The sequence below is a fragment of the Saccostrea cucullata genome, unplaced genomic scaffold (assembly GCF_032062105.1).
Source record: "Saccostrea cucullata isolate Sc308-1 unplaced genomic scaffold, CSIRO_AGI_Scuc_v1 ctg1332, whole genome shotgun sequence".
In the NCBI taxonomy this organism is placed as follows: domain Eukaryota; kingdom Metazoa; phylum Mollusca; class Bivalvia; order Ostreida; family Ostreidae; genus Saccostrea; species Saccostrea cuccullata.
Window position 1 is genome coordinate 68,635 of NW_026921905.1, and position 24,432 is coordinate 93,066.

The following is a 24,432-nucleotide window of genomic DNA, read 5'->3' on the forward strand; positions in this document are numbered from 1 at the left end:
TCAAATTTAAAGTGGGGCAAAATTGTTTGCAGGTGTCAAAGAGAGTAAATAATACATGGGTGAAATAATCCTATATACTGTAGGACAAATAAAACTTAAAATAATACCTCACTATGAATAACTCATTTAAGAGACCTTGTTGAAGTCTTAACAAAATTATATAGTACCATCCTATTTCCTTTCCTTATTATTATCCATATATCACACTATTTTAATCATCTTAAGCCTTCTTTAGTCCAGATTTCAAAATAGCTACAGAAAATGATCATTATGCATACTCTGTTTCTGACTATAAAACAGATGCAGACAAGTACTGAAGGTAAATACTATAAAGATATTTATTAAAGGAATATTGGACTAATCAAAATGTTTGACCTTTGAACTTCTGATTGAAAGAGAGGCTGATATCTTGAGACTTCTCATTCTCATTAAATTATGTTCCTGTCATGTAAAAAAAATCATCTGATCTCTGAAATGATAGCTTTCTGTTTTAGAATCTTTTAATGTGTTTGATATGAGGTAACTTATTCCTCTTTATCTAACTTCTTACAGTACTGTACACGTCAGATTAAAGAATAAGTCAGTACAACACACAGATTTGATTAGTCTAGTATTTCCGTTTAATGAGGGGTTTTTAGAAGTGAATAGTCTGACAATGGACTACATGCATCATGGAAACCAAAGGGGCTTAAAGAGGAAGCACATACTGTGTTTATTGTGTTATTTTGTTGTTGTACATGTAACTGCATGTAATTGAGGCATTTCATCCCTAACATCTACATGTACATGTATCTTTAGTTATGTTGTACATGTATCTTATGTTGGAAAATTCAGGGAATTGGAATTATTAACCTGTGTGAAAGTATAGCCACCTCTTATGTTTTTTGCTTTTCAAGACTATTTTGTGTAAAATTGCCACTGGGTCAATTAGTTATAGCAAAACTATTGAATTAAAACATTCATTTATCTAAGAATTTATAATCCCCCATTTGCCCTAAAAATCCTATTTTCAACAATATTCAAATCTTTCAACCACTATATCTATACTGATTTTCCTAACAAGTATTGTACTTTGGTTAGAATCATTCATTGTTTTGACTTTACAGTCATTTTCATACCCCAGATTATATGTTAGCATTGTATTCAATGATGACCATAGAAGCCTATTAACAGTTTGATTTCAGCTTCATGTGTCATATAAAATGGAGCATAACCGGTCTTAATTTGCCATATGTGACTCTTCTTTTGGAGATATTCACGAGATAATTTAGCCACATGTGTATACATTTAGTTGTTACATGTAGGATTTCTACATAGAATGTAGTTTTCAAGATATATCAGTTATTTTTAGGTACAGAAGCCCAAGTTTGGCATGCAAAACCTTGAATGTTTTATTTAAATCATACATACATGTATGATAGATTGGATTAGAAAAAAAATCTAATCATCCAAAAAATATAATATTTGACTTTAAAAAATCTCAAAAAGTCTTATTTTCTTGGCTATGTTTTTCTTCTTCAAATTCTTAAAAATTTCAGTCACTACATCCAGAAAACAACTTGAAAAAGTGGCTTTGATCTACTAAGTATTTCAGCATGTGTTTTATTTCCATTACAACATTTTGGTAAAGGATCATATGGATTTTTCTTAGTTGAAAGTGAAGAGATTTTGACATTTAGTACCATCAATAGCTACATTGTTTTAAACTGGAAATGGTAAAAAACCTGTGGGGTGTTTCTTTGGTATTTCCATATGATCCTTTAATAAGCATGCATTGTTCCATGGTTCTGTATCTTTTTTATTAGTTTACTATTAAGTGTTTCAAGTATTTTTGGTTTGCTTACTTATCTGGGTTTTTATTTATTTTTTAAAGAGGGAGGGTCTAATTTTACCTTTCTGTTAAAAACTCGGTAAAATCTTCTGTAGCCTATATATTTTGGAAATTCTTTGAACATTGTATATTGTCATCTGCAAATCATTAAGTTATCAATGTTTTAGAGGAGATACATGGAACATATTTTTTTTCTGTCTTTATTCATTTCATTGTAGTATCATTTGGTCTTTAGACTAGATAAATAAGACATTGTGTAATGGCTTGACCTCGTCACTCTGTCAGTCACACTTGGTCTTTGTCCATTTTCAGTTGATTTTTAGCTCTACTGGTCAGAGACCAGAGGAGCTTATGCAATGGTAATGCGTCCGTCTAGCTGTCTGTCTGTCTGTAAACAATTTTTCAAAATGCTACTCCTCCTACAGTTTTGATCTGATATGAATATGACTTGGCACACAAGTAGACTACACTTAGATACAGGAATAAGTGCATTGGTTTTGGATTTGGATGAACGGTGTTGCCATGGTTACTAAAAATAGATTTTTTCTGTGAAATTCCTTTAAAACACTACTCCTCCTACAGTTTTGGTCTGATTTCAATATAACTTAGCACACATTTAGACTACACTAGGGTACATAATTAGTGCATCAGTGATTGATTTCAATGAAGGATGTTGCTATGGTTACTGAAAATAGAACTTTCTGTGATCTTTTTTTTTAAATGTTACTCCTCCTACAGTTTTGATCTGATTTCAATATAACTTGGACCAGAAGTTGACTTCATTAAGATACATAATTTAGTGCATTGATTTTGATTTGGATGAACAGTGTTGCAATGCTTACTAAAAATAGAAATTTTTGTAAAATTCCTTTAGAACACTATTCCTCCAACAGTTTTTGTGTGATTTTAATATAACTTAGCACACAAGTACAGTGCACTAAGATACATAATTCTATTTATAATATTGCTGCCTGTTACAAAGATTTAACTCCAAGTGCTACATTTCCTTTGTTATATGTACAGACCAGTAGAGCTACAGTCTCATCAGAGACTTCTGGTTGTTATTTGTTACCCCCTTTCAATTCATCTGACATAACTTTGTAAATAAATTATTTCTCTGAATTTGCTCTATATTTAAAGCAAATAACCAATTCATATGAGATTAAAATTACCTTAAAATCTTGTTTAGTATACTAATACATGTGATTTCATTCAATATCACATTGAAGTGTCAATATCTGATCTTTCCATGTAACTTAAAACCAAACACAAAGTTAATTCTGAACTTTCCATTCACATTAACACTGAATTCTAACATTCTGTTAGTGAAGTCTGACATTTTCACTAAGCTCACATTACTGTCTCTGTTATCTTGTGTTAAACTGGTCCTCCTTTTCAGTTCCCTCCCCTGCATGAAGAATTCTACCTTGACGATGAGGACCCCATGTATAGGTCCAATGTAGAAGACTGTAAGTAACCAGCGACGCTCATTTCTCTGATTAACACCTCAATAAATACTGAATGTCATAAAGAACCGGCAGGTTCTGTTTTATTTTTTTTTTTAATTCTTGGTTTTGTTGATGGTTCTGTAAAAATCTTATATTCAATGCTAAGAATTCTCCATAGAAAAGCATGATTTTTACAAAAATTTCCTGTTCTCTAAAAAAGTAAGATTTCCCAGCATTATATCTTGGCTCTATACACTGTAGACTTATGTTTAGCATCAGTGATGCGGTACAGTTTATGACATCTTTTTACAGCACAAGGTAATTTATTGATAATTCATGATATTCACTTATCACTTTGTCCAAAATCACAGTTGCACCATTTTATTCTTTCTATGATGCTCTGGTAAACTGATTTTTACACAAATAGACTTGATTTTACACACAGGTAGGACAAATAATAAACAAACTTGAACTAATTAAAATGATAGGCTTTAATTCACCCAAGTGGCATGATTTCTTGGATTTCAATTCTTAAATGTATTAACCATGATGCACTATAGCACAAACCTGCTTGATGTAATTTTATATATGCCAATAATTTGCTTTAAAAAAAAACTAAATTCTATAGCTATGTGAATGTTTCAGAGTACTTTTTGATATGGAAAGGCATAAAATGTTATATTAATTATTATAGTGTCTCAAATATGACTGATTAAACACATATTTTTAATACTGATGAACTCTTTTGTGAATGAATAAATATAATATATTCAGGAGATAAAACCCTGTAAAGTTTCTCTGATCATATTTTGTCTGGCCTCTTATGTCTTTTGATCTGCAGATTACCAGTTAATGTAAATGTTTAAAATATGTTTGAAGCCTCAGAAAAGTAAAAGCATATTCTAGTGGTTAAAAATCTGCATTAATTTATTTTGGAGTATTCAGAGAAATAAGACGCCTATAATTTCATCTGAATTCTAGAACAAACTTGTCTGACGTATAGTTAAGGGTCTGAGCAATGTGGACCATGCACCTCTTTTTTTTTCCTTTATACATGTTATAAAAACATTTAGTTATAACCCCATAGTTTCTTCTTGGCTCTTTAATTTGACACTCTTAATTTGTTCAGTATTCCTAATTATACTGTTAAAAAAGAACTACATGGGTATACATTTGGCAGTGTCCATATGTGTTCTATTAAGCTATTCTGACGAAAAGCAGAATCAGCTAAATCAAGTACATAGCTAAAGGTTTTGTATACTACTATATTATACATGGCCATTATAAGGAACCCGAGCGGGGGGAGGGGGCCTGTGATATTAACAGTCACTTTTTGCTTGTGCCCCCTCAATAAAAAATGTTTGTTGACCTTTTTTTGTTGTGCTTGTAAAGGGAATTTTTGGTAGTTGATAGTGCCCTCAACTGAATATTTTAATATATTTATTATGCCCCCCCCCCCTTATAAAAAATGGAAATGACCTCTTAGGGGCCTGTTGAATACGTTTACATCTAGCGTATTCAGATGAGCACTAAATCAAATATATGCTATATTGCTGAAAAATTGTGCATGCCAAATATATATTACATTTACAGTATGCACTAATGCCAAAGTAACATTGACTAATAACCCAAACCCCACTTCTCAAACCTTATGTATGTAAATAAATTTATTTCAACCTAAGTATTAATTATCAAACTTGGTTATCTCTAGTACCTTCTGTAAATAAATTACTTCTACTTAATATTAAAAAAATTATATATGTAAATGCTTATTATAAAATTAATGAATTTAGCTTTTACTTCTTCAATATATGTAATTTAATGTAAACAGTAAAAAGAAAATTCAAAACAAAACTTTGTTAATGTGATATATGTATATATTTGGAATAATGCTTAATTTGCATTTTTATTTAAAAATTAATGCAGAAATTAATCAATTATGAAAAAAATCTATATTGCAAAAATTATAAGAAAATAACCATTTAGTTAATAAATAAGAAACAAGATGTACATTACAGGTTGTGACCTGGGCACTAGTAAATCCCACACCCTGCCCCCCACCCTTCAGTGCCCCTCCAAGCCCCGGGGGACGTCACCGCGCCGTAGCGAGAGGAGACCGACACCCTCCCCTATCACAAACAACATTGAAATCACTTTTTCAGATTTAAAAGACAATCGTTTTCCTCACCGAGATGACAGCGTGAAGCCAGAGGTCGGAGGGTCGTTACGGATAAACGACATCGAGGAACCTCGCTCATTGAAGTACCCCAGAATTCCTGTACAGCAGTTATTACACAAAGGTACGGCAAAGCAGTGTCTGGGTTAGTATGTACCTTTATTATCTATTTCATACTCATCCTAAACTGTTGTAAAAAAAAAAAAGTAAAAGTTTTCAAGTTCTTTGTTTCTATTTGAAAGACTGTATTTTTATGCATTAACCAAGGGAAATGAAGGCAATAATGTATGTTTACGTTTGCCAGATACATGTGTTGAGTCCTGACATTGTATGTAATGGTAGAATATGATGTATGATTTGAGTTGATATGTAATGGTAGAATATGATGTATGATTTGAGTTGATATGTAATGGTAGAATATGATGTATGATTTGAGTTGATATATTTGGTATACAGGAGGAGATAAGGTGTCCAGTCCTGATATTATTGAGCAGCCGGAGAGTGAGGTAGAATATGATGTAGAACGTATGATTTGACTGTTGATATATTTGGTTTACAGGAGGAGATAAGGTGTCCAGTCCAAATATTATTGAGCAGCCGGAGAGTGAGGTAGAATATGAAATAGAACGTATGATTTGAGTTGATATATTTGGTTTACAGGAGGAGATAAGGTGTCCAGTCCTGATATTATTGAGCAGCCGGAGAGTGAGGTAGAATATGATGTAGAACGTATGATTTGAGTTGATATATTTGGTTTACAGGAGGAGATAAGGTGTCCAGTCCTGATATTATTGAGCAGCCGGAGAGTGAGGTAGAATATGATGTAGAACGTATGATTTGAGTTGATATATTTGGTATACAGGAGGAGATAAGGTGTCCAGTCCTGATATTATTGAGCAGCCGGAGAGTGAGGTAGAATATGATGTAGAACGTATGATTTGAGTTGATATATTTGGTTTACAGGAGGAGATAAGGTGTCCAGTCCTGATATTATTGAACAGCCGGAGAGTGAGGTGTCCCGCGGAGCCTCGGTGTCAAACACGATCAGCAGCGATACGTCAGAGGATACGGACGCAGAACTGATGGGGTTCAACGTACATATCAGAGAACTCCCCCTCAAATGGAGGCCGTAAGTCAGTTACATGATTGTACTCATCACAGCAAACATAAGCAAAGTAATTAAAAGGTATTTGACTTTGTAAAAGTAAAACTGTAAACCTTTCCTTTGAAATATGAAATTCTTAAATTTTTCTTTTGATGTTTGCTTTGATGCATGTAATTTAAACAAAAAAAGTTTCATGTACATTATTATTATATATTACAAATAAACATATATCTGCATGCCTGCATGTGATGTGAGGTTGTCTTGGCTTCAGTCCTAAATCTGTCCCTCCCAGTGCCCAGTTTGACAAACAGAGGACATACAAGGTGACCTGGCCAGTTCTGGACGAGAAAATAAAAATCACAGGGGGAAACTTCACAGGGATATACATTACAGAAGTCTCCAAGAAACTGGACAGCAGCATATGTGTGGGGGACCAAGTCATCTCTGTAAGTCAAGTATTGAAAAAGTCATCTCTGAGTCAAGTACAAAACAAGTCATCTCTGAGTCTAGTACAAAACAAGTCATCACTCAATCAAGTACAAAACAAGTGATCTCTGAGTCTAGTACAAAACAATTCATCTCTTTAAGTAAAGTACAAAACAAGTCATCTCTCAGTCTAGTGCAAAACAATTCATCTCTTTAAGTTAAGTACAAAACAAGTCATCACTAGATCAAGTACAAAACAAGTCATCTCTGAGTCTAGTACAAAACAATTCATCTCTTTAAGTTAAGTACAAAACAAGTCATCTCTGAGTCTAGTACAAAACAATTCATCTCTTTAAGTCAGATACAAAACAAGTCATCTCTGAGTCTAGTACGAAACAATTTATCTCTTTAAGTTAAGTACAAAACAAGTTATCTCTAAGTCTAGTATAAAACAAGTCATCACTAGATCAAGTACAAAACAAGTCATTTCTGAGTCTAGTATAAAACAAATCACAAGGTCAAGAACAAAACAAGTCATCTCTGTAAGTGAAGTATAAAAACGAGTCATCTCTGTAAGTCATGTACGAAACAAGTCACTGTAAGTCATGTACAAAACAAGTCATCTATGTAAATCTGGTACAAAACAAGTCATTTCTGCAAGTTAAGTTCAATCAAATCATCACTGTAAGTGTGGTACAAAACAAGTCATGACAAGGTCAAGAACAAAACAAGTCATCTCTGTATGTCAAGTATAAAAAAGTCATCTTTGTAAGTTAGGTACAAAACAAGTCATCTCTGTATAAGTCAAGTATAAACAAGTCATCTCTTTATTAAGCCAATTACAAAATAGGTCATGACTAAAAGTAAAGTACAAAACAAGTCAGGTACAAGATAAGTCATCACTGAAAGTCAAGTACAAAACATTAATTCATATCTGTAAGTCAAATACAAAATAAGTCATTTTTGTTAGTCAAGTACAATACAGGTCATTACTGAAAGTCAAGTACAAAACAAGTTAGCTAATAAATAAGTCATCTCTGTTAGTCTTCTATGAAAAAAGTCATCTCTATAAGTCAATAACAGATTGAAGAAGACATTTCTTTCTTTATAATATTTTAAAAATTTCCAGTTTTGTACAATATTTTTAAATTCAAACAGATGATGGAATTTTTTTTGATTCTCAAAATCATTTCAAATTTTGATTAAAGTCCTTTCTCAGTTCAAATGCTATGGGCCAGATTGTTTGTGTGTTTGCTGTGTTGTTCCAGTGCATGATTTTTCATTAATTTTGTGTTTGATTGGTGATATTTGATCTGTGTGCAGTGTTTGAATTATGTTGTTTGAGTGTTTCATCTTTGTCATTTAAGTGTTTGACATGTGTTGCTTGAGTGTTAGACCTAGATCATCTGAGTGTTTGATCTGTGATGTTTGAGTGCTTGTTTTGTACTCCAGGTACAGCTGCTGAGAAGTGACTATAGCTGCGTCTGTAAGATTGACATGCGAGGTCGTACGCTGGCTGAAGCTAGGGCTGCCTTCCTGTTCGAGAGTCAGAGAAATGATGAAAAGGAGGTAGAAATTACCCTGAAAAAGGTCCCCCAGGAAGGTAAGTCATGTTTCTGTAAAGACTTAACCATGCAGTCAAAAGTCTGTTATGAAAGTGCACACTAAAATTATTTGCATTTGATATTGAAAACTTAACAATGCACTTGATTTTGTGTTAAGGGTTGATGATTCATATGTTTCCCACAGAGTTTGAAAATATTAAGAAATGGATGGAAACTCAGAAGAGTAGTGGAGATTACTTCTATGTCAGGTTAGCTAAATATGTCTAGGAAAACTTATAATGATATAGGATAAATCATTATTTTTGTTGTGTCTGCATTGCATTGTTGAATATAAAGTACAATCTTTACCAATCATTCATCCATCAGCCTGAATCCACTCTTTCAGAGGCAATTTTTTCTATCTTTCATCACAAGCTTATGAAACTTCATGAAATTTGTTACATTTTGGAGTATAATGTTGCCTCTTGACTCATTCTTATCCAGGTAATTATTGATGAGCAGCAATACTTCTTTTTTTAAGTCTAAGTACATGTCTATAAGGCCATGGTCATAGTTTTGACCTGCCTTTTAAGGACAGAAAATATGTTACACTCAATAGATGCACTGTATATAAAACAATTATTTTGTGAGATTACAAGATAAGTTTTTCATGAAAACAATTGTAACTGTAGAGCCTGTGCAGCTATTAAGGAGAAGGAGACAGAATGTCTGCCGCTGAAGAAGGGGGACATTTTAAGAGTGTACAACACCAACCACAGCAAGGGGGATCATAAATACTGGAAAGTGTGTCTGTACGACAGGCAGGGAGGGAAATGGGGCACCGAGGGCATTATACCAGCAGAGTAAGTACTGAGGGCATTATAGTAACAGAGTAAGTACTGAGGGCATTATACTAATAGAGTAAGTACAGAGGACATTATACCTGCAGAGTAAGTACTGAGGACATTATACCAGAAGAGTAAGTACTGAGGACATCATATGAGGGCATTACACCAGCAGAGTACAGTACTTATACAGATGGTGGAAGTGACATGGAGTAATCAGATGCCCAGAAAATTATGCAAAACTAGAACATGCAGTGTAGTGAACCTGCTGTTATCTTAGCCTTAAGGAGATATATTTCTGAACAATTAGGTTTACAGTTGAACCTCATTATCTCAAACATTGACATCTTGATTATCATGGATATGTGGAAGTGATTTGAAAGTCTCAACTACATACTCTGAAAATATTTTACACTTGATATCTCCAGGTCTCATTTAGCTCAAAGTTTTTCTTGGTTTGATCCATTACAAGTATAAAATCATTAGAAAAATAATGCAAGATTATCATATATTGTAATTTTTTTTTAAATTTAGTGAAGCAAAACACGTGCACTTTAGTTAGTATCCATTTTTTGTTCCAGTTTTCGTAGGATGTGTCCAATTGATAGACGACTAGCATTCCGTGCTCGTAAGTCAGTTTTTAAAAAATTATTCCAAATAAATTCATTTCAATATTTCCACTTACCTGCCTCCTTAACTATTTGCAATTTCCCTCTAGTTCCCCATACAATGCGTCGATATATTTTTTTAGAGTAACTACGGTATCACCTCCAGTTATCCCCCTTAACTATAACTCTTCAGTTTTCTCTCGACGCCATATTGGACATGCGGTTTTCCTCATACAGTGCAAAATAAAGTTTATATTGGCGTTTTTGGAAGCGTTTATCCCGTTGTAATTATGGAGAAAGAGTTTAAAGACTGTTCTAAATGTTCGGGTAAGATGAACATTCTAGATGATCACGTTTTTTGTTATAAACATCGTCTCTGTAACGAGGCCTTTCCATGTGACACTTGTAAAACCTGGTCAAAGGAACGGCGGGATAAAATAACGAAGATGATCGAGAAAAGTGTACAGAAAACAATTAAAATGAACAGTAAGGTGCCTCAGTCCGTCTGTGGAGACGGCATGGCAGTGCAGGACGTAAGTCCGTCTGTGGAGGCGGCAGTCCAGGAGTCAAACGACAATGCCTTGCTGAATGCCGAACGTAACAGACCCGACGTCGTGGATTTATCCGCAATTATTCAAGAACAAGTAAGACAGCAGGTCGAATTGTTACTTAAACAAAAGAATGTTGATGAAAATTTTAATGATCAACGTAACATATCGGCATTTGCAGCAAACGAGGCAAGGTTGACCAGAGGAAATGAGACCACCAATTCCAAAACGGCAACCATAAGCAGACCTCATTTTGACAAGTTTAAGGCTTATGATGAACAAATGTCAGCCTTTGAGTCCAGTGTTGCAGATGTGTTGTCTGTTAATGCACGAGATAATGATTTTGAGGATATAGATTCTAATGCATCATTTGGTGGTTTGTGTACCAATTCAGATGCGGCCATAGAGGTGCCCTTTGGTGCACCAGATTCTTCTGATCCGCTACAGTGGAACGGTTTTGTTTCAAAGATGGCAAAAGTACTCAATATTGATCTTGAAGCCGAGGATCCATTAGAAAATGAAAGAAAATCGTTTATTTCTTCGCGATTGAAGGGAGACAAGAGTGACAAAAAAAAGTCTCTCCTTAAAATGCCTATTGAAGGAACACTCATTGACATGATTAAGACGGTTGAGAAAGAAGCTACTTCGGGGCATTTGAAAAATAGGTCAGTACGTGGCAGAGATGATAAAGCATTTATGGTTAAAAAGGATGACTTTGATGCCTTTTGTAATCCTCCAAAGTTGGATGACAACATTGAGGAGGGATTAGTAGTAGGCCAGAAGGGTAGTTTTGGAAAATCAAAAGTGAATCTTTCTCCTTTTCATAAGGAGTTGGATAATGACTTTCGGCGAATTGACAATTCAGCAAGAGCCTTATTCAGAGCCATTTCATATGGTACTATGATAGCAGCCTTCTTAGATGAGGCTGAATGTGAGGATGATCGAGTGGAAGGACGTAAAGCCCTCATCAACTGTTTCAGAAGTATGGCTGATTTGACAGCAAGAGTGATGGCAAATTCAGTCTTGAGTAGAAGAAAAGTTTTTCTTAAAAATGTAGATTTTATAAGCAAGGCAACGGAGAAGAAATTGCTAAAACTACCCATTTTTGGCAACCAAGCAAGGACAATTTTCGTTCAGGACAAGGGAACAGGAAAAATTCTTTTTCCAGGCGAACCTTTGGGAACCAGAAAGGGTTTCCAACTCCAAGGAAGTAAAGCTCGTAAACAGCCAGTCTGTAAATATGTTTCCCCAGGTAGGGGCACGTTTGCTAGAATTCCACAGGAAGTGGACCGAAATCACGCAGGATAAGTGGGTAATAGAAACCCTAAGGGAAGGGCTTAAATTGGAATTAATGATTCAACCCAATGTTAATATCAAGGAAACATGTGTACCAAGATATGGTATTCAGGAATCAGTTATTTTAGCAGAAATAAACATGTCAGGAAAAAATGTTATAGAACCTGTGCCTGCAGGGCAAGAAAACGAAGGGTTTTACAGCACCATTTTTGTGGTGCCAAAGAAACAAGGAGGGCTTCGGACAATTCTAAATCTAAAACCTCTAAATCAGTTAATAGTGCCTCGACATTTCAAAATGGAAACTTTGTGTTCTATAATGAAAGCAATGAAAAAAGGGGACTTTGCAATCTCACTAGATTTGACCGATGCCTATTTCCACATTCCAATTCACACAGATTTCCAGAAATTTCTAAGATTCAGATTTCTAGGCCAGAGTTACCAGTTTCGAGCAATGCCATTTGGACTTCGTTCTGCTCCAAGGGTCTTCACAAAGATAATGGCAGTTCTAGCGGCACACTTAAGAAAAATGATAATCCAAATATTCATGTACCTAGACGATTGGTTGATGATCAATCCAGACAAGAGAACTCTTCTTCAACAGAGAGACTATGTATTACATCTAGTTCAGGAGCTGGGATTATTAGTGAATTGGGAAAAGTCGTCTCTAGTGCCATCCCAACATATAGAGTACCTGGGAGCACATTTCAATCTGGTAGAGGGCATTGCGACACCAACAGAGGCCAGGTTTCAGAGTATTTCAGACATAGTGCAGACTTTATCAATAAGTCAACACACTCAAGCAGTAGTTATCCTCAAATTGTTAGGACTGATGGCTTCATGCATTTATCTGGTTCCGATGGGAAGGTTACACATGCGTCCCATACAGTTATACCTGTTGGCAATGTGGAGACCAAAGATTCACCCTCTTACTCATGTGATAGTGATCCGGCCAATCCTAATTCAGCACCTTCAGTGGTGGATGAATCGGGAAAACTTTTTCAAAGGAATGCCTTTACAGGATCCGCCAGTTCAACTGACATTGATAACAGATGCCTCAGAACAGGGTTGAGGAGCACACCTGGAGAACTGGGAGACGTCAGGGGTCTGGCCGCAGCAATATCAACAGAAGCATATAAATTGGCTGGAGCTAAAGGCAGTTCAGTTGGCTCTTCAAGAAGCTCTGTTTTTGATAAAGGGAAAAGTGATCCTTATACGGTCAGACAACACAACAGTGATAAGCTATATCAACAAACAAGGGGGGACACACTCACCAGAACTGTGTTATCTAACTTGGGAGTTGTTCCAGTGGTGCATGGAGAACAAAATTACAATACGAGCTGTTCACATTCCAGGGAAGAAGAATTTTCTTGCAGATGCACTTTCCCGGGGGGAAAAAGTTCGAATGACAGAATGGTCACTCAACAAAACTGTTGTAAATTTATTGTTCCAACAATTAGGAACTCCATGTATAGACTTGTTTGCAACTGCGCAAAACAAGAAGTTGCCAGTCTATTGCTCCCCGTTTCTGGACATCAATGCTTTTCAAGTAGATGCCTTAGCAATGAGCTGGGAAGGGATTTATGCTTATGCATTCCCACCACCTATTCTTGTGCCCAAAGTCTTACAGAAGATACGGGAAGAGCAAAGTGTTGTACTTCTCATTGCTCCAATGTGGCCCAGACAGTCGTGGTATCCTCAGATAATAGATCTTCTGATCGATGTACCAGTCAAACTACCACTGTGGCCAGATCTTCTCTCTCAAAATCGCAATCAGATTTTCCATCAAAATCTAGAAACTCTCAATCTTGTAGCATGGAAACTGTCAAATTGCAACACAAGTCAAGAGGATTTTCTGAAGAAATTGCAGAAATTATGGCAAATGCCAGAAAGACATCTACACAAACAGTTTATGATGCAAGACTCAGAAATATATAACAGTTGGTGTAAAGAACAGGGTGTTAATCCCATTACAACATCTATACCAGAGTTAGAACAATTTTTTATGTATCTCTTCAATGTGAGAAAGTGTAAACCACAGACTATAGCAGGATACAAGTCAGCAATAGCAATAGTTCATCAGAATGGGAGCAGTATTGGTACAAGTACAGAACTTTCTTCATTGTTGAAAGGTTTATTTAATAAACACCCATCTGTACGTCAGTTGACACCGAACTGGAATTTACCACTGGTTTTGTTAACTCTCACAAAACATCCATTTGAACCACTAGAGTCAGCAGATCTAAAGTTTTTGACTCTTAAAACTGTTTTTCTGGTAGCCATAGCTTCAGCTTCGAGAGTGAGCGAGATTCATAGCCTCACTTTAGATGATGGTCACTTTAGAATAGAGAGGAAAGGAATAAAAATGTTACCAAATATGGAATTCCTGGCAAAGACTCAAACTATAAATAGACCATGGGATCCTATTTATATTCCTGCATTTGATTCATTCGCCACAGATTCAGAGGATTTAAATTTGTGTCCTTGTCGTGCATTGAAGATTTATATCAATAGAACGAAAACTATTCGGAAGTTGAATAGGTTATTTGTGACATACCAACAGAATAACCACAAGGAAGCATCAAAAGACACTATTGCAAGATGGATAGTTTGCATGGTTCGTTTTGCTTATGATAATGCAGAAGCAGCAACATTGAATCTAGTTAGAACACATGACACTAGACGTTTGTCAACTTCCTGGGCTTTGTTCTGTGGTGTATCTGCAGAGGAGATTTTACGGGCAGCACACTGGGCATCTGAATCTACCTTTACATCATTTTATCTGAAAGATGTTCCAGATCATCAGTCCATTTTTGCCAAGGCAGCAATTTTGGACTCATCAAGGAGAGGGAAGCAAAAATAGGTAATTATGTACCTTTTATGTACTTTTGTCACTTACTTTTCCTCTCCCACCTCCAAACTGGGCTGCAAATTCTTTTGCAAATAGTTAAGGAGGCAGGTAAGTGGAAATATTGAAATGAACTTGGATTTTTGGGGGTAAAATCCGTGTTCATGAGATATTTACACTTACCTGCCTCACCCAGCCCACCTCCCCTCTCGAGGAAGTTGAAAGGTCAAAACCTTTTAAGTTCGTCGAGAGAAACTGAAGAGTTATAGTTAAGGGGGATAACTGGAGGTGATACCGTAGTTACTCTAAAAAAATATATCGACGCATTGTATGGGGAACTAGAGGGAAATTGCAAATAGTTAAGGAGGCAGGTAAGTGTAAATATCTCATGAACACGGATTTTACCCCCAAAAATCCAAGTGTATGTTAATGAATGTGTATACTGTATATCACACCCTATCTCTGTCTTTATATAAATTACATGTCTCACAGTGTATTCTGTTTATCTGTAGGCAGCCATTTTGTGAGAGTCCTTCCAATGAAAGGTAAAGATTCACAAACATATCTGTCATTTTAAAAGAGTCTAAATCAAAACAACAGAATGCACAAATTAACATGTCATTAATCTATTAAGAAGATGCTGAAAATACCTTAAAGATAAGTTTTGTTTTGAATAGTATACCTATCATTGCTAATTATGATACAAGTAGCTGTATACATTGCCTTATTAATGAGTCTTGGTTGATGCTATCCTCCCTTGTTTTAGCGACATCCAAACTCCCAGTAGTGATGTACGGCCCCAGTAACCTTGTTGGTGCGGCTCAAAACCTGATAGTGGACGATTCCACAGACTATCTTTGTTATAATGTTGAGAAAGGTCTGACATATTTTTTACTTTTTAAACATCCATATTATCAGCATAACTACAAATTGTAATAAGAATTCAAGATTTATTTAAAATTTTTTTTCTTAATATAGGAAGAGATTTTGATACACTGCGGCACTGTTTGTCCAAGGTTTGTATATATAATGTCCCCTTCTGTGTCGCTACTGTATACAGGGTTATTTTCGCACTTTCACACTTGGAAACAATTTTATCCCATTTTGAATTAGCCCAATCACAATCCTCTGAAGAAATCATATTGTACTTGTATTTATACCCCCGCTCCGAAGGAGAGGGGGGTATACTGTTTTACCCTCGTGTGTCTGTCTGTCTGTCTGTCTGTGTGTCCGTGTAGTTGTTTGTCCGTCCGAAACAAATTTTCGTCACAGTTTTCTCAGCAACTACTCATCGCAGATGCTTGAAATTTTAACACAGTCTTCTCTGAGGCATGCCATATGGAGGAATACATTTTTGCTCAAATCCGATGTCAACTTCCTGTTTGTCTGTGCGTCTGTCCGTTTCATACATACCAAATTTTCATCGCAGTTTTCTCAGCAACTACTCATTGTAGATGCTTGAAATTTTAACACAATCTTCTCTGAGACATGCCATATGGTGGGATACATTTCTGCTCAAATCCGATGTCAACTTCCTGTTTTTCTGTGCATCTGTCCGTTTCATACATAACAAATTTTCGTCGCAGTTTTCTCAGCAACTACTCATCGTAGATGCTTGAAATTTTAACAATCTTCTCTGAGGCATGCCATATGGTGGAATACATTTTTGCTCAAATCCGATGTCAACTTCCTGTTTGTCTGTGCATCTGTCCGTTTCATACATACCAAATTTTCATCGCAGTTTTCTCAGCAACTACTCATGGCAGATGCTTGAAATTTTAACCAGTGTACGAAATTCCCGTCCGCCCGCATGCCCGAGGTGTACTAAATCGGGAGCGGACGTATAAACTTTACTCTGCATCAGCCCGCTTGGACGCACTAATTTTACCCCATCCCCTCCATTTTTGCAGATAAATGTTTTGAGAAGGTAAAGACCAAATATTTCAACGTACATACAAGGCATTATTCCCTGGGACAACAATGAATAAACAATATAACTGATCAATTAATCTGTAGGTATATGAAGAACACCACCATCGTCTTTTAACCTGAATTTCCTCTGTTTTCACGCATGAAACGATATTTTCAACTTTCCACCTGTAAATTGTGCATTTTTTTTAATTTAAAAGATCAGATAAAAATCAAACACATTCAATGTGTTTATTTATAAGAATTAATAAGTATTGATATTTGTATAGTGATCATGCCGTTTATATAGACAAAGCCAGTGTACTAAATTATTCAACACTTTTCAATTGGTTACAATCTAAGTGTAACATGGTGTGCTTTTATTCAATGGTTGCTTTAACTGATTCTTGTTTTTATTAAATCAAAAATAAACTTAGGTTATATTTAATCATACCACAATATATTTTTACCCTTTTAGAATTCAAATTGTAATTTTTAATTAATTATATTATATAACTTTGTGAAATCCGGTAATCTGATTGGTCAATACGAAGTACTTATTTTTTAATAACGACCGCTGAAAGCGAATAATGACTCGCACGAGCTGCCTCGTTTTCACTTTCGCTTTAGACAAACATGGAAGTTCGCAAGTTGTAGGTGAGGAAAATTTAAAAGATATAGTGAAGAACTCTGAGGCTGATAATACAAAACAATTACAAGGATATCTGTGAATATTTTTCGGGAATACTTAGCACATACAATTTCATGGTTGAGTTCGACTTTTCCACTCGGCGAGCAGAGTTTTGACACTGTTAATATAACGCGATTACGGAGACTAAAGAAAATAAAGACAAGCTTGCCATGTAAGACTGTATCTTATCTTAGAAGACATAGGCATTTATATTTTGTCAGTGCATTTCCTCTGCAAGTGTAAACGAGTGCAATTCTCAATCTGGGGGAAGGGGTACTCTGTATTATTCGGAGATAGATATCTTGCGTTATTATTATGATATGGATTAAAATTCATTACCGAAACAATTTCCTCTGAGTAATATTCAATGAATTGTGAAACATTTACATTCAACTTATTTATGGTTAAAGGTACTTGGACACAGATTTGAAGTCAATATTTTCTCTATAATATTACGACTTATATATTTTAATAGCATTTCAAACAAAAATTAATTAAAAATTTTATTTCATTTAAAAGTTATTAAAACTTAAAATTTTTTGGCGGGTTTGATTGACACATCCTTGCACTTTCACAAATTTTTACCTTATTCTTAATCCTTAGGAAAAGTGGCAATCTTTGTGTATTAATGAGAAATATTAAAACTTTTATCCAGAAAAATAATTTTATTCAGAGTAGAAATGTTAGAAAGCAAAACTCCTTCACAAGTATCGTCATTCTGAACTAAGAGTTGCGTACAGAGTTTAGCGAATCGAGCACACTCGTGTTATGTACACAGTTTTTGTAAACAGGGCACGTTTTCTGTTATTGTTTATGTTTAGAATTCACCGGGTGCGTTAGATCGTCACAGTCTGCTTACCACAACTGCACGGACTGACAATATATTGTGTGTTTGTTTAGCTTTCGAACATGTCTATACTCTGAGTTTTCTGGATTATAGTATTAATATTTTTCCTTCATACACAACAAGATTGCCACTTTTCCTAAGTATTAAGAGTTAAATCAAAATTTGTGAAAGTGCAAGGATGTGTCAATCAAACCCGCCAAAAAATTTGAAATTTTAATATCTTTTATATGAAATAAGATTTTTAATTAATTTTTGTGTGAAACGCTATCAAAATATATAGGTCGTAATATTATAGAGAAAACAATAACTTCAAATCTGTGTCCAAGTACCTTTAATACTATCTCTGTAAACATTAGGAAGATATACATTGTACTAATAAATTTGGGAAATTATATAAATATAATAAATATGGACTCAACGCACAGTCAATGTGCATTTATAATGACCAGGATGACAGATATTGACCTCAGATACATGAAGTATATCGACCTCGGGCTAGCGCCCTCGGCCGATATACTACATGTATCTTCGGTCAATATCTGTCATTCAGGGTCATTATAAATGCATATTGACCTACATTGAGTCCATATTTGTATAATAATTAGTGTTAAAAATTGCTCTTAAGTCGATACTAAGAAATTAAAAATTGTATTTTTCCTTTTCAGTTAAAATCAAATAGGTACTCATTACATCTAAAATATACATGTGAATATACCTATAAACGTTGATATTATTAAATATTATCATAACCTGTTACATGTATCTATGATATCTTATAATCAATGTATTTCAAATGTAAAAATTAGAAGGGAAAAAATGATAACATAGGACATGTATTTCAGATCAGGAATTTATAGTGAATTTTTCATTTTTCCTATAACATGTATAACTTTATAATGAAGTAAACCCTGACTGAATAAAATTTTAATCTTATTAATTACTGTGTATGAAATTCAAGTGGATGTGAAAAAATGTACAAGTCTGAGTGTGCGTACCCTTAATATTGAATTTTATTATTCAGGCTTGCTAATTTTCAGCAGGGCTGACAGACTTTTTGAGTAATCAGCCCTGCTGGTCCAGCTGAATTTTTTCCGAGTTTCGTACACTGATTTTAACATAATCTTCTCTGAGGCATGCCATACATTGGGATACGTTATCGTTCAAATCCAATGTCAACTTCCTGTTCATAGCAGATGCTTGAAATTTTATTACAGACTTTGTTGAGATATCCATATGGTGGGATTAATTTTGATATGAATCTGATGTCAACTTCATATTTTTTGTGCATCTGCCTGTAATTGAACTTGTGTATATGAACATGATAGTGCTTATTTACATCAGAGCGGGGGTATTACTAGTGAGCATTGGCTTACAGATTTCTTGTTTAAATTTGCCCAGTTTTAAACTATCTGTGAGTAGGGCGAAAATAAAACATGGGCGGAAATTTCCAAGAATACAGTATCACCTTAAAATATACTGTATACAGGGAAATTTTTGCCCCCATTTTATTTTCGCCCCTTTCACCCTAGTCGGAAGTGTGCGAATTTAAAACGGGGCAAATTCAAAGTAAACTGTATAATAACTTAAATAAAAATCTTTTTGGGCAAATTTAAAACATGGGCAAACTTGTTTTCAGATGGGAAAGGGCGAAAATAACATGGGGCGAAAATAACCCTGTATACAGTAGACAAATGCTCTACAGTTAAATATAGAATCCTCTGAAGCCAAAGTCATCATAAGTAAAATGATTGATATTGATTTTGTAGGGGAAGCATTGTATAGTGAGAGATATGATGATAAATGTGATGATTTTGTAGGGGAAACATTGTATGATGAGAGATGTGATGATAACTTTGATGATTTTGTAGGGGAAGCATGTATGATGAGAGATGTGATGATAAATGTGATGATTTTGTAGGGGAAGCATTGTATGATGAGAGATGTGATGATAAATGTGATGATTTTGTAGGGGAGGCATTGTATGATGAGAGATATGATGATAACTGTGATGATTTTGTAGGGGAAGCATGTATGATGAGAGATGTGATGATAACTGTGATGATTTTGTAGGGGAAGCATGTATGATGAGAGATGTGATGATAACTGTGATGATTTTGTAGGGAAAGCATGTATGATGAGAGATGTGATGATAACTGTGATGATTTTTTAGGGGAAGCATTGTATGATGAGAGATATGATGATAACTGTGATGATTTTGTAGGGGAAGCATTGTTTGATGAGAGATATGATGGGGACTGTGATGATTTAGTAGGGGAAGCATTGTATGATGAGAGATATGATGATAACTGTGATGATTTTGTAGGGAAAGCATGTATGATGAGAGATGTGATGATAACTGTGATGATTTTGTAGGGGAAGCATTGTATGATGAGAGATATGATGATAACTGTGATGATTTTGTAGGGGAAGCATTGTTTGATGAGAGATATGATGGGGACTGTGATGATTTTGTAGGGGAAGCATTGTATGATGAGAGATATGATGATAACTGTGATGATTTTGTAGGGGAAGCATTGTTTGATGAGAGATGTGATGATAACTGTGATGATTTTGTAGGGGAAGCATTGTTTGATGAGAGATATGATGGGGACTGTGATGATTTTGTAGGGGAAGCATTGTTTGATGAGAGATATGATGATAACTGTGATGATTTTGTAGGGGAAGCATTGTTTGATGAGAGATATGATGGGGACTGTGATGATTTTTTAGGGGAAGCATTGTATGATGAGAGATATGATGATAACTGTGATGATTTTGTAGGGGAAGCATGTATGATGAGAGATGTGATGACAACTGTGATGATTTTGTAGGGGAAGCATTGTATGATGAGAGATATGATGGGGACTGTGATGATTTTGTAGGGGAAGCATTGTATGATGAGAGATATGATGATGACTGTGATGATTTTGTAGGGGAAGCATTGTATGATGAGAGATATGATGATAACTGTGATGATTTTGTAGGGGAAGCATTGTATGAAGAGAGATATGATGATTACTGTGATGATTTTGTAGGGGAAGCATTGTATGATGAGAGATATGATGATAACTGTGATGATTTTGTAGGGGAAGCATTGTATGATGAGAGATATGATGATAACTGTGATGATTTTATAGGGGAAGCATGTATGATGAGAGATGTGATGATAAATGTGATGACTTTGTAGGGGAAGCATTGTATGATGAGAGATGTACTGCTGAAGAGATATGTGGATGTTTATATTGTTATCATCATTAACACAGAACACTCTACTCCAGAGATTCTCAAGTAAGTCCTAAGTATAAGGAACAGTAACTCTTCCTATACTTATAAGTAATCATGTACATTGTAACTCTTCACCTGGGGTATTACAGTTCTGAAGGTAAAGAAGTCCTTAATACATTAAACACACAATAATTCTGAATATTGTGGTATTTATTTAAGGAATCACTGTCTAGATAGTATAGTATGCAAGGGCATCAACGATAGTGGGAAACTTGGGATAATTTGCATAAAGAGCAAAGCCCATTATGCGTAAATTATTCCATGTTTCCCACTATTGTTGATGTCCCTGGCATACTATACTAATTAGACAGTGATTCGTTATATTAATTTTCCATTTCATTGAGAAATAAAATTGTAGATTTAGACTTTAAAAATGCAGACATAGATTAAAATGATACATATATATATATGACTCCCATGCCAATTTCAACAGTCCTCACCCATTGACGTCAAACACAAAGGCAGTCGCACAAGATTTACATGCATATTTGGCCTCCTTAGCATCAGACACAGAGACAGATGCACACGAGATTTTCATGCATATTAGGCCTCCTTAGCTCCTGACCTATCGGCCTGCCTAATTTACATTCCGTTAGAATTATCAAGAAATCAACTCTGCTTACTTTTAAAGAGTTATCACAGAGAACAAAATTAGAAATGGAAATATATAATCATCAGGGAAAGGAAAGTCAATGTTCCTGACAAATTGCACATACACATGTATTAAATGATATATTATGAATGCCAACATATTGAAAAAGATGTATTTTGATGAGATGAACGATTATAATTCTAATTTCAGGAATATTTTTGGGGTGGATAAAGCCACAGAATCTAAGTATAGAATCCCTGAGGACATTGTTTGTGGTAATGTATTAGTACAAGTGACATACAAAATTTTGCATCTTTTGGTCCATTGCTGATTTTTACAGCAGTATTATTTTTTTGTCTTGCAGAAACCATCACAGTGGGCAGTGATGGTGTGAGGGACAGGAAGAGCTTCCTTAAGGCTTTCTATGAGAGAGTGCAGAAAGGTCAGGACAGGGTGTGTTGGTTGTCGAGCTCCCAGTTAGACGGGAGTACTACAGAACAGTATCAGGACTATCTAGGAAGTGAGAGTACCAGACAACAGAACCAGTCCCAGGACAGCAACAATGAAGTCAAGCTGTTACGTTCATCCTCCACCCCCATGTAAACCAGCTGTTATAACAATCCCCGTAGGATATATACTGTATAAACAAGCTGTTGCAACAACTCCCCTAGGATTTATACTGTATAAACCAGCTGTTACAACTAAACCCCTAGGAAATTAAATATTTTATAAACCAGCTGTTACAACTAAACCCCCTAAGATATAAACTGTATAAACCAGCTGTTACAACTAAACCCCTTGGATATTAAGGGGAAGAAGGACCTTTGGCTGAAAAAATACCTGTCGTTTAATTTTTTTCATATTTTGTATATCTCTAATTTAGTATGTCCCACATACCTTAAAGCAGATATATCAATAGGTTTCTAAACTTATTTCTGAGATTTTGAGTGACAAATACTACGCCTCACAGTGTTTGAGCGGAGTTTTGATTCTCCGTGTTTCTGGGCCCATTACTCAGTTGATAATTGAATATTTTCAGCATAGATAAAAAATATGTTGGGGAAAGTGTGTCTTTTAAAATATTTCAGAGTATGAATAGGGTTAAAAATTTGAAAAAGCAAGATTCTTTCGTCACACCGCATCTGGAGACGGAAAACTACGTACTTTTTAAGACAACTTAAACAACTATACCCCCTAGGATATATACTGAATAAACCAGCTGTTACAACTAAATCCCCTAGGATATATACTGAATAAACCAGCTGTTACAACTAAATCCCCTAGGATATATACTGTATAAACCAGCTGTTACAACTAAACCCCCTAGGATATCTAGTATATATCATGCAATTCAGCTGTTACAACTAAACCCCATGGATATATACTGTATAAATCTGCTTTTACAACAACCTCCCCCAATATACATACCATGTAAATCAGATCTGTAGTATGCATTATGTGTATCAATTAATGAATGTCATTAGCATCATTGTTTTTAGTGCAAGCTCTATGTTGACTTCTTATATAATTAGAATGAACTTTATTCCAGTTTACTTTGAATTTCAGTCATTTAACTTGGGTGCTTTTTGAACAGTATTACTTGGTCTCTTAAATAACTTGAATAAAACTGATTAAATAAGTTTTCAACCTACTTACAGTAATTTTCTGTAAACCAGCTGGTTCAGTATTGATCTGGAATTTAAGAGCCCCCAATATCGATCCTTTTCAATGTAGCTATAAATGTATTTTTCAAGATCTGTTCAGACCTGTTAAGATGGTGTCCTTTATTTCAGTGTTTTGTATTACATTTTTCTACATATTGGTCTCAGCTTTAACTCTGTGTTCACTGTTAATTATTATGAATTGTATCAACTATTGTTGATTCACTAGGAACTATGAAAGCCAGTGTTGGTTGTTTTTTGATGTTTAATTTTTCCATAGTTTATTTATTATCTTGGGATTTATATTATATAAATATTTTTAGATCATGTTGGCACTTTTGTAAATTTTAACTTTAACTGTATATTATGAGATTTTGAGAGTTGTTGTGTGTTATAGTATGTATAGATACAAGTAGTATGAAGATCTAGTAGTGTTTACATGTCCATGATTCTTATATTATGGCCACCTTGGTCAGACCTGGTGTCTTTGTTTCCTTCACTGTTATGAACCAAATGCCATCTGTAAAACTTGTGAGATATTTCAAACATCTCTGAAAAAGTAGAACAAGTCTCATATTCAAACACTTACCTTTAATATCTCCATTACTCTTAGACATCAGGCAAACTTCTTTCATAATGTTTGCTTCTGAATTTTGCAAATAAATGATTTGAACAATCTACATAGGTTGTTTGAGGCCTCAAACAAATGCCTAATTTCAAGTCCCCATTGTTAAAGGTTCAGACCCCACAAGTTCAGAAACTCAAGATACTCAGGT

The 24,432-nt window shown here is 35.0% G+C and overlaps 1 protein-coding gene across 8 annotated transcripts in view; it reads left to right on the forward strand.

Moving 5' to 3' along the window:
- Nucleotides 1-22,769, forward strand: part of LOC134260886 (caspase recruitment domain-containing protein 11-like) — a 40,189-nt gene extending 17,420 nt beyond the window's left edge. For 3 of the 8 annotated variants that reach the window (XM_062743412.1, XM_062743414.1, XM_062743418.1), the window contains 15 exons: nucleotides 3,231-3,300; nucleotides 5,442-5,579; nucleotides 5,912-5,961; nucleotides 6,469-6,584; nucleotides 6,832-7,006; nucleotides 8,439-8,589; nucleotides 8,736-8,799; nucleotides 9,223-9,393; nucleotides 9,957-10,003; nucleotides 15,185-15,217; nucleotides 15,439-15,549; nucleotides 15,651-15,688; nucleotides 21,306-21,406; nucleotides 22,206-22,270; nucleotides 22,360-22,769. In XM_062743412.1, coding sequence (XP_062599396.1) covers nucleotides 3,231-3,300; nucleotides 5,442-5,579; nucleotides 5,912-5,961; nucleotides 6,469-6,584; nucleotides 6,832-7,006; nucleotides 8,439-8,589; nucleotides 8,736-8,799; nucleotides 9,223-9,393; nucleotides 9,957-10,003; nucleotides 15,185-15,217; nucleotides 15,439-15,549; nucleotides 15,651-15,688; nucleotides 21,306-21,406; nucleotides 22,206-22,270; nucleotides 22,360-22,598 — 1,569 coding nt within the window. In that variant the 3' untranslated portion in view covers nucleotides 22,599-22,769. Of the gene's footprint in view, nucleotides 1-3,230; nucleotides 3,301-5,441; nucleotides 5,580-5,911; nucleotides 5,962-6,216; nucleotides 6,267-6,418; nucleotides 6,585-6,831; nucleotides 7,007-8,438; nucleotides 8,590-8,735; nucleotides 8,800-9,222; nucleotides 9,394-9,956; nucleotides 10,004-15,184; nucleotides 15,218-15,438; nucleotides 15,550-15,650; nucleotides 15,689-20,036; nucleotides 20,116-21,305; nucleotides 21,407-22,205; nucleotides 22,271-22,359 lie in introns of those variants that run through there. The other 5 variants (XM_062743415.1, XM_062743413.1, XM_062743411.1 and 2 more) reach the window with 5 other exon arrangements.
- Nucleotides 22,770-24,432: the final 1,663 nt, after the last annotated feature.